At 37.6% G+C, this 17,329-nt stretch overlaps 1 protein-coding gene across 8 annotated transcripts in view; it reads left to right on the forward strand.

Moving 5' to 3' along the window:
* CDK14 (cyclin dependent kinase 14) overlaps positions 1 to 17,329 on the forward strand; it is a 314,718-nt gene that overhangs the window by 248,689 nt on the left and 48,700 nt on the right. For 7 of the 8 annotated variants that reach the window (XM_085573088.1, XM_085573092.1, XM_085573090.1 and 4 more), the window contains one exon: positions 2,141 to 2,287. In XM_085573088.1, coding sequence (XP_085429214.1) covers positions 2,141 to 2,256 — 116 coding nt within the window. In that variant the 3' untranslated portion in view covers positions 2,257 to 2,287. Of the gene's footprint in view, positions 1 to 2,140; positions 2,288 to 13,751; positions 17,155 to 17,329 lie in introns of those variants that run through there. The other variant, XM_085573086.1, reaches the window with a different exon arrangement.

A 17,329-nucleotide genomic window follows, 5' to 3' on the forward strand; every position in this document is an offset into this window, starting at 1 on the left:
GTCTTTGCATAACGTTAAACATCAGGAGCAGTGAAACCTTTTGAAGGGGGGAGAATAAAGATGAAAAATCATTATATTTTAAAGCAAGGTTCTTCTAAATGCCTCCAGTAAAATTTTGAGTTGCAGAAAGACTATTTCTGTGTCTAGTAGATAATCATTATGAAGCATAAATCCAGATGCAAGAAAGGACAATCCCAGTATCAAATACTACAATCATTTCTATTTAGTATGACTTGGATATACTTGTAAACATATTTACAAAACAAAGAAGTCATATACTTTGGAGAGTTGGGATAATGTTTACTGTGTAGTGAAATTACCAGTTTTTGTGATTGTATTTCTCTGTTTTACATCAAGAAATACTATTGATAGTTAATTAAATATATTTATAAATATATTGAGTCTTTATGTAGAAACAAAATTACTGCTTTCTAATTTGGACATCACCAGTGATTTTGCAAATCTCTGTAGTGAGAAGTATTCATCATGAAATATATTTTGTCCAATTTGGTTCTAATGCTGAATTGTAAATTTGGGAATTTAGCACTTAAAATGAAGGAAAGGCTCATATATGGATAGAAAAGCAAATAGGATAAATCAGTAAAATTATTTTCCATCGAAAATTGTTTCCTTGGAATCACAATATTTCAGAAAAGTATGGTGACTCTACCTACACTGAAAAAGTAAAAATGAAGTGTTTGACTTCCTATTCTGGTTTTGATCATTAGTACTAGGTATTTGTATTCTGTATATGTATTCTGTATAATACTTTACAGTACATTTTTTTAATGGGGTTTATTTTAAAAACACGTGCAAAGTTAGTTTTAGTGAGAAGCACCATTTTGCTTCTTTTCTTAGTTCCGTTTCAAGTCAAGGCATAATTTCAGTTGGGTTGGAAGTTCATTTTCCAGATAAGCTCTGTCTAAAAGGTAGCCACTTTCAGTTTTTGAAAATAGTGCATTAAAAAGGTAAGAGTAATCCAGTTCTGCTAAAAACACCTTGCCTAGGAATAAAATTCAATTTATGATGCAGCATAGCTTTCATTAATCTTGAAAATTGAGCAGTAATCCATAGATTAATCCTTTTTACTAAATATGTGTACTGGTTATGTTCTATTAAAAAATAATAATTCCTCACACTTTTCTACTTTTATATTTGAGAGGATGTATTCATTTATTTGCATAGAATATCCGCCATGAACAATGTGTGTTACCAAGGATAGCAGAATAAGAAATACAAGTTGAGATGTCAAACTACAGTGGGAAGGTCTGGGCCTAAAGCAATAACCAGGCCTCTCTTGAAGACATATAAATGAAAAAAGTAGTTCCAGAAACTTACATGTATGCCAACTGTAGGTGCAAAAAAGAAAACTTATGGCCCTGATTAGTTCTTTAGCATTTCCTTATGGAATCACGCAGTGGCAGCTCTCATGAGGATATTGTTATATGGAGGTTTGTTTTCAGGAGATATTAAAAGTCATTGATTTTTCCTCATCAGATTGAGGCATCCTAAGTAAAAATTAGTTTCCATATTATGAATATGTTAGCTCTTACCCATTTGCATTTTGACTGCTGTGATTATTATAATCATGTCTCCTAATTACTAGTTGCCTGGTGTGACATGAAGTCATCAAGGTTTTTCTAGCACATGCAAAAGGAGATTGCTTCACATAAAAGATTTTTGAGTTTTTGGGATATTTTTAACAAGCCTAGTTGTCTTCAGTAATTTAAAAAAGAAAGTCAAGATAGTTCAGTTCTACTGATGTAAAGATTCTGAAGATGTAATATGTGTTATCAAATTATTGAAAAACCTTGCTGCAGGTTTTCCCTTCCCATTTCTAAGTTTTCTCAGCATAAATTTCAAAGTGGAATTTATTCATTGTATGGTGGTGTAGACAACAAATAAACACACTATCTGGAAACAGGTTTTTTTGAAGATGCATGCAGCTAAGAATGTTTGCACCATACAATTTCCATCAAAATGCTTTCAGCTTCTTTCCATTCAGATTTTGTGCAATGCTTAAATAGGTGGTATATGTATTTAATGTGTTATGTTTGCCCTATATATTAATTATTTTTAAATTACTGCTTCTACTGCAAAAAATAAATCAAAGTTTCTGAACTGACACTCTTTTTTACAGTGTCTTCTATTTTTACTGTACCGAATGTAAGATTACAGCCAGAGACTGGAGAAAGCATGAGAGCCTTTGGAAAAAACAATAGTTATGGGAAAGGTGTATCAAACAGCAAACATTGAAGAATACCTATGTTCACAACTGATAATGCAGGTAAGACACGATTATTGGAAAGAATATCTTTGAAAATGCTCTTTAGTTATCTTTAGAGAAACAAAATACAAAACTCAACTGCATGTCCATATGCAGGCTGATACTCTGTTTTTGCAGTTTTGCAGTCCCTATGAAGAGCGTAAGTACTCAGGAATGAGTAATGTTTTCACTGACAGGTTGAAAATATTGCAGAAGTTGGTGCTAGTATATTACTATATATTAATATAGCCTTTAATTTGGACTGAAAACTTTTTTCTCCCCTGGTAAAATAGGAAGAGAGAAAATACCTCTAGTAAGTTCTGTTGCTAAATTCTGGGGCAAGGAGGAGAAATTCTATGATTTAAGGTCCCTCACAGCCCTAACTATTCTATGACTCTGTTATTTAGTAGGTTGGTAGTCTTGGTAGCAGAAGACAAAGAGGTGATGTCATGTTAGTGATTATGATCTGTATCACTGGATCAACTAATATTAGTTTTGTTCCACCATTGTTATTCAGCGGTGAAATAGTGTGTAATATGATTTCTGGTATTTTAAGAGCAGAGCAGAACTTGAGAAGGCCAGGTGAATAGAGAGGCTACTTGCCAAATTACAGCAAGGACATGGTGGAGTTATATCATGACATTAATTGTCTTCTGCCCATATGCACTAGCCCAGTGTTCGTTCAGTGGGATTTAACACTTGGCAGACTCTTCCAGGTCAGCAGTATTTCCTTATAATGCTGCTTTGCTTATTATGCTTCTCTAAATCATTTCATACCACAGTGTTTCACAAAATGCTTTAAGAGTAGATTCTTTTCATTCAAAAAAATCAAGGCCTTGTTTTTTTCTTGTTTGTTTTTAAAGACACGGTTGCTTTTGCATGTTGAGTCTATTTTAACAGTTTATTACAGAAGGTCTAGGAGCTGAGATAAATGCACATGCTGTTCATGTACCTATTTGAAGATATGGTCTCCTATAAATGTAGTTGATATGCACATGATGTCTACATTTAGCTAAGTCTGCTTTTTGCAATATCAGATACAACTTTCTCTAATGAATTACACTTGGGTTTATTGTTGTATGCTTATGTAAAACTGGGTTTTTTAACCCTGTAATGTTGTAGAGTCTTTGCCTGACAAGCAGTAACTACTGAAAAACTGGAATTAATAGATTTTGGTGCTAACAGCCTGCCCCAGTTTTTGCACAAGTTCTTCGCCAACAAACCATTTAAGATTCTCTAATGTCAGAAATGAGGCTGCCTCAGAGCAGTCTGTTTACATCCTTATTGACAAGCTAATCCCTACTTTTTCCTCGGGCTGTGTCCCTGCAGACATCTCTTCAACCTTGTCTGTTCTAATGTGACATATCACCCATCTAAAGTATATTTAGAATGTGCCCATCTGTGCTAAAGACCTTTTGTGTAGAAGCTTATGTGCAGAATCTCAGTTCTCATGTACAGAATCTCCTTTCTGTTGCTTCCAAATAAATGCAAATTTTTCAGTTATAAAATATGCAATAGAAGGTTTTTGCAAATGAGCATGTAAAATATTACAAAAGAACCGTTGGATCATTCTTACTGAATATCTATTTGAGCAGGTACAAATTACTGTTTTAAACTTTTATATGTGAACAGAAAGATAAAACCAAATGTATCCTTTATATACATCACTGTAGTGTTATGGCTGCTCAGCCACAGTTTTAATACAGAATAGCATGGTTCATTGTGAAAGGTCTGAAAGCACTTAGCAAATGTTGTGAAGTGCACACTACTGATTACATTTTTCCACTGTGGCTTGGGACTTCATTCTGTTAGGTGCTTGCACTGCAATAACATACCAGCTCCCTGCTGAAGTACTTGACCTGTGCCATGCGATGGGGACCAGCAGGTAATGCTGGAAAAGTATTAGGACCAAACAGATCCTCATACCATGTGGAGAGCTGGGGATTAATGAGATGAAACTAAAATTCATAGGGAAGCAGGAGAACTGACATGGCAATGGATTTGGGTGAGGAATTATTAGAATGGGTGGAAACATTTAAAGGGATGAGACTACCAAGCAAGTAGAGGTGTGAGTCATTGTGGGAAATGAAAGGAGTTGGGAAAAGAGACTGCAGTTTTGGTGATGGGAAAAGAAGATCTGGTGAATGGCAGGTGGCTGTGATTTTAAGCAGAAGAGTAGTGACTGGCAAGTAGGATGTTCAGTCAGTAAAATGGATGTTATGAGTCAGTTGTTCTAGCAGAAGACTAGAGTTGCAGTCAGCAGGAGCGTAGCATTAGGGAAGGGGTATTTATTACAATATATTCTCCCAAAGTCTCCATTCACAAGACTTTGTGAAGCAAAAAGATGCATGAAGAGCAAAAGGAAAGATAGCAGTAGCTCTCCAAGGCCATGAAGTTAATAGATAAAACAAGGCAATTAGAGTTAGAAATATGGAGGATGTTAAAATCCAGTACAAGATTTTAAAATGTCAACAAGCCTGATCACATAACATTCCAACTAATGGGGTAAATAAAAATTAGAAGGGGCAAAAACTGCAAGGAAATAGATCTGATTATTTAAAAAAACCCAACAACCATAGCAAAAAAATATTTATAGCTTGTCTCCTGGACAAGGTAGGCACAAATGTGTTTCACTCAACTTTGTGGGTTGACTTTATGCATATATGGAGGTAGGAGGGAAGTTAGGAAGGGCTGGAGTTTTGAGGTATTCCAGTGTCCTTCAGGAAGCTGTGAAAGAGAAAAATCTGTAGATAGTTGCTCACTAAATCCTCTAACATGCATGTAAAGGAAAAGTTTTATTTTTAATATATTTTTATGTATTTATACATTGTAAAGGAATTTATTAGAGAAACCCATAAAGAAACACGAACAAGGAGCCATCTTCAATCACATCCAAAACCTGGTGCTGAAGAAGATTCTAATCTTATGTCCTTCCTTCCTTCCTTCCTTCCTGCCTTCCTGCCTGCCTGCCTCTCTCTCTCCTTCCCTCCCTCCATTTCCCTGTTTTGGGGGTAAAATAGGAAGTAAATTTGAGAGACCAAATAAAGCTGTTGTGCCAAATCTTTCTGTGATAAGAAGTTATCACCTCTTGCTGTTCTCTCACACACTTGCCAGATGTTACTGCCCTGATAGTGCACCCACTGAATTAAATCCACTTTTCTTTAGGGTTTGGAAGGCAAAAAGATTAGGGGAGGAATGGCTGAGACATCATCTGCTAACTTTGGGAGCGGCAGTCTCTGGCAGATTGGTGAAGGAGAGAGACTAAAGGCAGTACATTTGTAATTGGCTCCATTATTGATTAGAGCTTGTCTTAAGCCCTCAGAAACTGGAGCATCTCTGAGAATTTCTGCTGTCTTTAAAACACCGTAGTGCTTCAGCTGCCTGTCTACAACTCACAAATCAACTTACCACTTGAAAAAGCAGCAGCCTAGGACATGTTTCTGAAAACTTAGATAGCATCTGTCAGACTTGGGATACTAATGGGGTCTTTGTAGACCACACTGTGCCATTGTCTTGGGCTCCAAGAAGAGACAACACATTTATTCCATTGCCCATGGGGGAATACCTGACATTCAGAGTTAGCAAGGTCAACTGAGGCTGCTCTCTACTAGAGAAAATTAGCAAATATGTGGTAATGAGCGTCACCACACACAGAAAAACCTGTCAGCATGGAATTAGATGGGGCCTTTCGACCATATCTATGGAACTTTAAAGTCTTCTGATAAAGCAAAATGTTTTTATTTTGTGCCTGATGGTTTCCATCGATATTTTTTTCTCCATGGGGAGGAAGCATCTCTGTGGAAGCATTCCTCCTCTGTACACGTCTTGTTGAGTTATACTGTATATCCATCTTTATAGATCTGTTTTATTGAGACAAGAAGGGACCCTAAGAAACTCTAGAGCTCTGTTTTCATTTGGCTAGCGGAATACATGGCTAAAGCTTGCTCCTCTCTGGAAAGGATGAGTCAAATAGTAATTGAAAAGACAAGGCATTACCTGATATGAGATAGCACGTGATGTTTTCTTGTGGTGATTTATAATCCCCAGTTCCCATTGGTGGGCCAGAGACACGAGATGTGTTTCTGGCCTATTGTCTGGTTCCTGGAGCCAGCAGGGACAGCTTCATTCAGGATGGTAACACCATATGCTTTTAAAGTATTTAACCTGTATTACCATAATGAGATCCCCTGGCTTTCTAAATCTCTTTGACAATTCACTGAAGCAAAACAAAAAGTGGCCTTTATTTGTATTGCTTCAGCACATGCACATGCATCCGAGCAATCCTGAATGTCAGTCGCAGGGTGCTGAATTCTTTCTTCTGTGTCCATTGAAGCCAGCAACTGACACCAGCGCAGCCAATGGAAGGGAGGATGGCGTCATTCGGGCCAGCTCAGCTGTGTAAAACAGAATAAAGCTGCAGAGGTGACAGTTACCACTGTAATGGCAAAAAGTGCTGGTTATTTGGTTGCTTATGACTGGGTGTGTTCAGCAGCACAGAATCGTTATGGAAAATTACCTTTTTCTCTTTGCTAGCTAGAGAGGTGACTGTTGTTGCATCCCCATCCAAATAGTTTCATTTTCATTTGTCATCTTCAGTTCTACATTTGTAAATTGTTCAAGAGTGTCTCTTCAGCCCTGCTGTGTGGGAACATAATTTTTGCCTGCCTTGCCCTAGTCAAGCCGCAGGGAAGCTGTAGTCCAGCAGTGTGTGTGTGTCCAGTAGTCAGTATTGAAAAGTCATTTTTATTCACTACTCCCCTGCATTTACTCTGTTCTGGGTACCCCAGTGTTGCTAAAACACTGTAGAAAACCATATACTGTGCATCTAAGTCTTCATCTCTTCAGCTTCAGGGGATAAAACTGTAGTAATTACAGTGGAGAAAGGTCTGCATAAAAGAGAAATTCTAGACTGAGATACTGCATATCAGCCAGATTTTGTCACTGTTGATTTAATCAAAAGCTCAAAGTAGCCAGTAGTGCTTTATATGTGTGAAATCTCAAAATTCAGTGGAAAACCAGATTGGGAGAGAAAAGCAGAGCTATAAAAGCACAGCAGTAACCATTTTAATTTTTTATGCATTTTTTTAATAGATGATTCAAATAGATGTGTATAAACAGTCATTGTGCTGCTGCAGTTGAAAAGATGGAAGCCTAAGCACTGAAGATGGGAGGTTTACATTTCTCTTGCATCTTTTAGTGCCACACAGTGTCTATACATGAATGTTGAGGGTCAGTTTAATTATTTAACTAATACTGGATTTGCATAAATTTGCTTTCCTGAAAAGGCTAATAAGATGCAGTTGTGGTGGGCAGCTGAAAGCAATTTGCGTTTGAGTCCAGTAATGATAGTACTAAGCAGAGTTGAAATTGTAACATCAATTTTGTAAAATGTTAAATTAGCATTAAGTTGTGAAAGATAACTGTAGAATCCAAGATATGTTTTGGCTCTCTAGTACTTTTAGTGCCATTCTTTTCTTATGTTAACAACATAATGGCTTTATGAGACTGTTCCAGCTGTGCTTTACTTAATATTGAAGAATAAGATCACCACATTGCTAGAATATACCCTAAATATAACACACAAGGGAAAAACTCCAGTCATTGGTCTACATTTTCTTTGTGGTATCTATTATCTTGTTTCTACTGATATAAAATGAAAATCATAGACTGAATTTTGCCCTCTATTCAACCATGAAGAAAATCCCCCCCATATGCTCCGGACTATGCACAGTGAGTGAAATGGACTGAGCAAATAGCTGTCAAGTGCAAGGCTGTTTTTGTATGAACTGCCCATCTGACCTAGTGACATGTGGGGACTGAGGATGAAGGAACTGTCCCTCAGGTCCCCAGGTATGCCCCAGTAAAGGAAGCCCACTGCCTAGTCAAGGAGCTCATAAGGCTTAGATAGTGTGTATAATGATGTTTCTGTGTCAGTACTGTAACAGGTCACCTTGTCTCTTGTCATGTGAAATGCAGTCACTTAATTGCACTCCTTGTAAGTAGTAGAATGCTCAGACTCTTGATTTTTCTTTATAAAAAAAAAAAAAAGAGTTGGTAACATAATGCACAGAGGTATGAAAAGTGAATTGGGAAGGATGGTCTCACTAAGGAAGCTGAACACCAGTTCTGATGAAAGCCTGTCCAGACTGGAGACTGAAAGCCCAAGAAAGCATCAATGCCTGGAAATAAGTACACTGAAACAAGTAGGCATGATCAGGATATCTAAAATAATGGGAGTCTCTTTAGGAAAGAAGAAGGAAAGAAAGGAAGCAGAACAGAGAGGGGAAATCTTTACGTTTTATTGTTACATACTCCACTTGGTAGGACAAGTATTTCAAACCTCCATTGCTAGGAGATATTGATTTCTTCCCTGCAGTGATATACTCTACGTCATTCAGTGTGAAACTAGTGGCTACATATTTATTGATATTATTCTTTTAAAATTGTAATGTGTCATGGCCAAATCAGCTTCAGAGCCGGCAGAAGGAAAACAAAGTATTACTACTATTATGGATAACTTTTTCAAAGGACAGTACTGTATTTCCTTGTACTATGGAATAGTATGGAGACTATTTTCAATTCATTTCTAATGCATGATAACTTGCCTTCAGCACTGTGAAGATTCATTTTCAAATAATTTTTAGTGTAGAGGTTTGTAATTTTACAGTCATTTATGCGGTAGGAAAGATATTCATGATATTTGCATGAATTCATGTGCTCAGTTGCAGTGCTGTTTATCTGTCTTTCCAGTTTGTTTGCTCATAAATTTAGGAGACAAAAGGCAGAATCCTCTGTGCCATAAGTGTACTATATTGCATTATTAATATTAGGATAGCAAGCAATTCCCACTAGACAGTCTTTGTGGTCTGTTTATGCTTAAGAAGTGTCTAGGCATGAAAGGCTGTTTGAGTTGCAGTGGGCTGATAGTCTGGGATGACATTTGAATGTGGCGAGGACAATGTCTGGATGACAATGACTGGGAGGGAGGCAAAAGCGGGTCTCCACTCTCCCTACTCTCCCATGGACAGTCACCTCTCCTTTAGGATTATTTCCCCACGTGACTCCTCAGTTAGGCTTTGTCTAAGAGGAATGTGGAACCACTGGAGGGGAGAAACTGAGGCTTCCAGACAAAGCAGAGGCTTCCAACACTGACACACAGCCCATAACCCAGAGAGACAGCAAAGCTAATGAGAGGCATTGCCTCTCAGGCACCATTTGCAGCATTCAGAGTTCACAGAACATTTTACTTTCAGCCAAATTGCAAACAAAAATTGAAATTTACTATCTCCATATACCAGATTTTTTTTCTGTGGAGGACAAGCTTTGTGGTACCATTTTTCACCTGTAGGTTATATTGCCTGATTCTCCATGAAATAAACAAACTAAACCAACCACTGTAAAACTGGGTATTAAGGCAGCACCTATTAAAGTAAATGTGTACTGAATACGTCTAGTTGTGGGAAGATTCTTGCCTAAAAATATAGCAGTAGTTTACAACTCAGCTAATAAATTAAATTATATTAATGTATTCTGCCCCATAAGTGGGTTGAGGATGGATGTTTTTCCCACATCTTCCTAGTGTTAATTGTTAAGTCTAAATTACTAAATTCTCATTTAATAAAGATGTCTCATGTATAAGAATAGCCCTGGAACAGCATTTTTGGATATTTTAAGAAGTGGAAACAAAATTGAGTATTTTCATCATTTTTGGTCTGTTATAAATTATCAATGTTGTTTTGGGACATATATATTTTTGAAGTAGTTTTTGGTGATCGTTCTCTGCCATTAGTAACCTAGATTTTAATTCTGTACAGCCACTTCTGCAACCCTCTTTTGATGTTAAGATAAAGTCTAATTGTGCACTGTATTTTCTGGCTTTTTTTATTGTAACAGTAAAATCACAGCCTTTTTATTTAAGTTTTCTCCCTGAAATTTTTATTTTACAATTGCTTTTAATACCTTTCTTGTTCAGACTGTGCATTACACATGTATCAAAATCTTATAGCTGGCTTTTAGTCTGAAGGGAAATAAAATCCACACAATTAAATCTGTCCTTGTGTGCTTGAAAGATTCAGCACTGAGTAATCTGTCACATCATAAAAGGAGCAAAATCAAAACAACTGAGTCATTATCATGACTCTGCTTGGTTTCAGCCCATGAAGTGACATCTAGACTCTGCAGATACTGTATTTGTTGTTTTATGTATCTGTGTGCAAACATTTGTAGATACAGAGGTGTAAATGTTGCCAGCATTTAAATTAGGTTAAAAGTGCTATTTATGGCTTACATCAACAACAAAAAAATATTCATCATCCCTAGGTGAAGCTACTCATTTAACAAGCTTCCAGCTCCTAATTAATTCTGTAAAGAACGCCATTTGGCAGAGCAGAATTATGAGGTTTGCATATTGATAGTGGCAGGGAAAAATATATCTGTTTTCTATTTATATGGTAAAATTAACTTCTGTTCTTTTGAAAATGGCACATCTCAGAGGTATTGCTTTCAAAATGGTCTCGGGGTGTAAAGAAAGCGGTAATAACAGCACCAGGCATTCAGTTCTGTCCTAATTTTCCCACCAGTTTTTCAAGGTTTCAGCTGTCTCAGAGACTTAAAGCAGTCTCATTAGGTCTCTGCAGAGGCTGCCTGCTTGCCTGCTCCATCACTCTCCCGAGCCGCCTCTCTCGCTCCCCCTCTCTCGCTCTCCCTTTTTTTGCTCTCCTGCCTTGGGAGTGACTGTGAAGATCATTTGCTGGTGTGATTGGCAGGTCAGAGCATTCGATCAGATGAGTTCCTCTTAGTGCAGGTCAAAAAGGCTGGTTAGCAGGAGCTGTCGAAAAATGCCAGCAGCATTCGAAATGGGAAATGTCATGACTTCGAGGCAGGGGGTGCCACCTGGAACAGAAAGCCCCCAGCTCATTAGCAAGTTACAGGATGCAAGCTTAACTGGAGGCAGCAGAGGAGGAAAGATAATACCCAATAGGGAAAATTATTGTGAAGTGGAATTGATTTCATGTATAATTTGTTTATCACTAGAGGGGACAAATGCTGTCCTCCTGACATGTGCGGAGGAGTGTGGACTATGAATGAAGAAATTTAGCATAATCTCCAGGTTGAGCTCTGGATTTAAAGAATGCCAACTTCTTTCTTCCCAGCTGTGGAAGTGATCAGGTCATGTTGTATTAATTTAACCTGACATACTCTCAAATGGTTTATCTGGGCAATTTTAGCAATTTAACAGAGCACAGTAGATATGAGCTGCATTCATTATTAACACGGGGCAGTGGTTTGTCTTCTGGATGGAGTGGGGTTGGGGGTTTACTGCAAGCTGCTTTTGTAAAAAAGACATGTTCCTGTTGCAAGTTGAATTATAAAAGGGCTGATTTTTAATGCTTAGCTGGACTGCATAAAATCAGAATGCAATTTCAGTTGCATCATATAGTTTTATTTCTGAGAAAAACTACATACCCTTAGAAAGTATGGATTTAAAAATAAATAAAGCATTAAGGCTTACTGTATAGAATTTAATCTGAAATGAAGACTACAGGGTCTGCTGCCTGCCAGGGACTTAAGGAATGCACATATAAAACATCAGCATTACAAAATGCTTAGTCTTCTCCAAGATATCCTGTAGTGGTAAAATTGCAGGCAAACTTCTCATCCCAGGCAGTTTAACAAGCCCCTGGCTATTAATATTGCTAACCATTCATTTGCTTCACTGGTCTGTATTTTAATATAAAAGGCGTATTGCATATCAGTAGAAATTGCAGTATAGATTTTTCTCCCCCCTCCTCCCATACACAGCTTTTTTCAGACATGTTAAGAAAATAATGTGGGATCATGGTACCTGCCAGACCGTTTTATCATGGTATCTTTGTGTAGCTTTTTGTCTAGCTCTGCTCCTTCTGAAGACAAAGGGAGTATTCCATGGACTTCAATGGGAGTAGAGCTGGCTCCCTTATCAAAACTAACATAGACACAACAATACCATCTCAGGCTGAGAAAATGGGCCTTAAAAGCTGAAAGGGTTCCTAAGAACTATTTTGCAAACTGTATCCTTCTTGTTAAGGAATTTCGTCTTTTATATGTTAAATTCATACTTTCCTCAGATGTTTTGAGCTCATGCTTAAGGAGTCTCTTGGCTGGATGCTGAGCAATGTTTGCTTACTGTTCAGTTCCTTGGTTGTTTTCAGCTTTCATTTTCTTCTATCTGCCAAAGTTTTTAAGTTGCTAATGGAGTGGCTAGCATTTGCTTTATTGAGTAATCACAGGCTGTTGGATTTTCCTTTCTCCACTGAATGTGAATCAGATTTTTAAGAGGAGTTTCTTAATCAAAAGATTTGTACAGAATCTTACAGATGAATGTTTTCTGTTTTGCATTTCATGTAAAAAGCTGAGATTAACAGCCTGATAGTTTGCAAAAAAGAAGTTACTAAAGCACCATAAAAAGGGTATTCTTTACCTTCCAGATACCTTTTCAGTGTTCTTTCAGATAGGCACTGTGAGCACTGGCTGCTGTAGTCTGCACTAATGAACACACAGGCTCACTCCTTTGCAAAGCTGAGTAAAGAGAGCAAAATATCAGAATAAAATATCCTTTGTACAGATTCTGTGGTAGAATTTTTCCCATTTCGGGTAGCTCTGCAGATGCCCAACTAGTGTTTAGGTATTTAAGTGAAAATCTGGAAACAAATTTGAAAAGTTGAGAAAGTATTCATTACTTTAATGTCTGCTTTGGTACTTTGTTTGGGGAAGTGATATGCATTTAAATTATTTGTATGGAGTTTGAGGCTTCTGTCAGGAAAAGAGAGTACACTGGGAAATCTCCAAGTCTGTTAGCTCCATGGACTAAGGGCAAGGATCAGTAAGCACTGAACAGACTGCTAGATTTTAACCCTGAGGTATATTTGAGGGATCTGTGGTAGCTGCAATGTCTGTCTGCATCTGGCAACAGCTGCTTGGACATGAGAAGGATGTTTTGGCTAGGAAATCTGGCAGGTGCAGATAAAATCTTTTCTAGAACTATGTGTGACACAGGTTAGTGACCTGTGTATGTCCTAGGTTCATGACCAAAGAAAGTATCACTCAGAATTAGAAAAAGCAGTTAAACAACTAATATTTCCCACACATTTACATTTTCTGCCAAGAAAGAAGAATTGTAGTCTGAAACAGAAGAAATAATTTAACCATTACTCTTCATTTTTAACCAACTTCTGGTTTTTCAAAACTGACACAAGTATTTTCTTATGTTCTAGGAACTTGAGAATTCAAGTGAAGAATAGTAGTCAGGAAGGAATTAGTAGTAAATTCCTTACTGCCCCTCAAAACTTACTGTTCCTGCAGTTGTTTTTCATTCAGTCAAATCCTGACTTCTCTATTCTAAATAAATACTGGTTTGTTCCTTGACTCTCTAGGGAAGGTCAGGCAGAAACAATAAGTGGGAAAATCACATACTCATCATCTGATTTTTATATGTTTTCTCCCCCAGATTTTTGAGGAATCACTGGAACTTGCTAGTGTGTATTCTATGACATTGCCAATCTTTGTGAATCACTTTTTTGATGAGAAGAAGCTCTAACACATGGTCTATATTCCATCAGTGACTCCTTTTATCATTACTTGTGTGTAAAAACACTTTCTGTATGAATTGCCTTTGTCTTTTTAGAAGGTGGATATGTAAAGATTGTTGGAAAAATCCTGAGCCCTGAGGTCATCTAAATAACTCTATGTAATGTGAGCAGGTGTTGATGAAATTTGGTTCAATCAGTAACATTTCAACTTTTGCTTTATGTATAGTATTTCAAATTACATAGAGTAGTATAAAACAATCCATAAAGTGAACTCAGGATTGGGCTGTACCACTTTTTAAATGTGTGTGTAGTTCTTGACTTTGGTATCAGTCACTTTTTAATCTTCTTTTTCATGTTTTGTTAACTTGGGCTGCAGTAAAAGGATATATCTCTCAAAATTATTTTCTAAGACTTTGCCTCACCACCATTTTGAGTTTTTTTTACTAAGTCTTCTCTCCTACATTAAATATCCCACAATTATTTACATCAATTACTAAATCTTAAGGAGGTACATTTAGATACATTGAGCATATTGAAGATTTCTTGACCTGATCCCATCAAAATCCTTGACCTGGAATTTTGTGCATAAATCTTAATTTTGATATTCTTAGTAGCTGGAACATTGCTTCTGCATCACTAACCCTTGTTTTCCTCAGATAACACAATGTCCCAGATTGAAAGGCAAAATGTATTCCATTTGCCATCTGTAGGGCAGTTGTCTTCTGTTAAGTGGGCAGTTTTCCTTATCTCTTTCACAACCAATCCTCTCTCAGGGCAGACATCTGCTGATAATGGGCTATTGAATGTCACTGCATGATTGATAAGAACTGGAACATCCCATTGTGAGATGCTCCACCCCGAGGGAGGAGCCAAGCATTCCTAACAGGATATAATCTGGGTTTTTGGGACACCAGACTCAGGCTTCTCCTCTGTATTTCCAGGAGGACTGTAGGCATTCCAGTTTAGATGGTACCAACACCCTGACCAAAAGGGTGTCAGGTTGTATTCTGACTCTGTCAATGGTTTTCTTTTGTATTATTGCATGTATATTTTCTTTTTTCACTTTTCCTAATAAATTTAATGTCTGACTTGGAGTGTCTCACTGGTTTTGTTTTCAAACCTGCACACATAAAAGCTGAGATTTTCTGAATTTTCAAGTCCTGGACTTGCTTGCTTTTGTAGGCTGTCCTCCTCTCACCAAAACAATCTCCAAACCTTACAATTTTCTGGAAAACAATTTTCTGTACCAGCTTGTGTGGTATCAAAAGTAGGAAAATTAAAAATGAGTTTCAGCACTGGTCATGTCACCAGACAGCAGGACAGGCATCTCTCCTTCATCCAGACTCTTACATGCAGGGCAGAGAAACTGTAACACACCTTGGGATTTAGAAAGATGTTTGAAATGTGTCTCAATGGAGCAGACTGATTGAGAAACCTAAGTCTCTTTCCATGAGTTCCTGGGGAAGGAAGGGAGTAAACACAATGCAGTCTAAACACATGGGCCCTTATGGAATCATCAGAGCTAGGAAAAACATCTTCAGGGTCTGGACTGGAGGAAGCCACTTTACTCAAGAGCAGCTAGAAAAAGCAGGAGCTCTGCCAGGTGGGAGCTGCAAAGCTTTTTATCTATGTGGTGTTTCTCATCCATTTCATTTTCTCACCCATTTTATTTTATGGAAACAAGCACAGTTTCTTGCTAACAAACATCAACATTTTCAGCTCATGTCTATTGAGAGATGCTCTGTTTTAAATTTCTGTTTTTAATCCACTGTGTGTTGTGATCACAATAATGCACAGAAGTTAAACAAACATCCCCCACCCCCAAACCTCCTCCCCTAAGAAAACAAAATCCCAGACCATGATGATAAAACAGATCATTAAGAGATTCAGCAACAGCCTGTCAGCTTGGCTCTTAGTGTGTTTTATCCTGCCATTAAAAACCATATAGATCCACAAATTTGATATAATTTAGAAATAAGGGAGGGGAAAAAGATTTTAGAGATACTTTATCCACCTTGCTATTCAACTTTAAGATTCCTTTTTCAGACCAGTGCTTGTACTCTAGTGTTTGAACTAAAAACAATTGCAGTTTTTAAATTCTTAAATATTTTACAAGCTTAAAGCAACTGTAGTATATTTGTAGATGGATGCTCCAAAAAGCAAAAACAGGATTTTTAATATGTGAACATAAGCAAAATGTGTTGTTTTGTGATCTTGTGTAAAGTTTTGCCGTCTCTCTTCCTTACCTCTTCCCTTGTTTATTGACTTTATTTGTCACATTATGCCCGAAACATGGAATATAAAATCCGTAATTCACAGATCTTACTTACCTTGTTCTTGGAAGGTCCTACTACATTTCGTGGCTCTGGAAAAATGCTGCATAAGAATAAGGAACTTCAGTGCCATGTTTGGCCCTTTTGGCACAGTTGCTGGGTTTGCAGTGTTAACACACACTCCCCCCACACACATGGCCCTGCCATGCATTCTTTGCAAAAGCCAGTGATTTCTTTGCTCCTGGTGCACATCCAGATGGAAAGGAGATTGGAATGTGGAGACACTTAGCTTTGTTGTCTGCTGCTTTTGTATATGCACTATGCACATTTATGATGGAAACGTGTCCAGTAGGTCCCAAACTTTCTGAAAGGCACGAGAATTTCAACAGATGAAAAGCCTATAAGTAAACGGAGAGTGCTGTCAACCCTTCCTTCACTAAAATAAACCAGAAAATGGACAAGGGCTGAATTGAGATCATATTTTGCCTTTTAAGGTAAATAATCCATGTCAGATTCCCAAAGCTTCCCATCTCAGCAATGATAAACATGAGCCAGATCTGTCATACCTTATCCCTGGGAGACCCCACTGCATGGGGTGGGTCATGGTATATGTTTGTGTTGTGGGGTTGAGGGAGGAATAGTGTGTAAAGTGCTTTACATCTGCGTAACTTGAAGATTTTAGGTTGTTCAAATACATGTACTCTGGCTCTAATGGAAACAGAGATCACTTATCACCATATCTAAGGAATTAGAAATGTATATTCATGACTCCCTGTTACCCAAATAGGATGTCCATCATTCTGCATTAATGACATAGCTCTATTCTACTCATTTCATTTTTCTTTATGCTTTACCCAGCTGAATAGCTCAGTGCTGCCATGGGGTCCTGTATCGTATGGCAGACTTTGCCTTTTGAACTGCCCACATCACAGTTTTCTGCAGCTCCCTATCTCCACCGTCATTCTTTTTCTTTACTCTAAATGTTTCCAAGGAGGAAGAAAAGAAAGAAAGAAAAGATTAAATTAAAAAAAAAAAAAAAAAAAAAAAAGGCAGGGGGCTGTGGGGGAAGGAGGGGAGAAAGAGACTGCTGAGGAAAAATAAAAGTTTAAAAGAAAACCAGAATGAATGCTTCACTTGTTGGCTTTTAGCACAATTACCATACCTTAGGAAATATGCAGGGAATAGTTAATTATGACTAAATGAGCTCCTTTTAGAGTTCATGG

The sequence above is a fragment of the Lonchura striata genome, chromosome 2 (genome assembly GCF_050655825.1).
Source record: "Lonchura striata isolate lonStrDom1 chromosome 2, ASM5065582v1, whole genome shotgun sequence".
NCBI classification, from domain to species: Eukaryota; Metazoa; Chordata; class Aves; order Passeriformes; family Estrildidae; genus Lonchura; species Lonchura striata.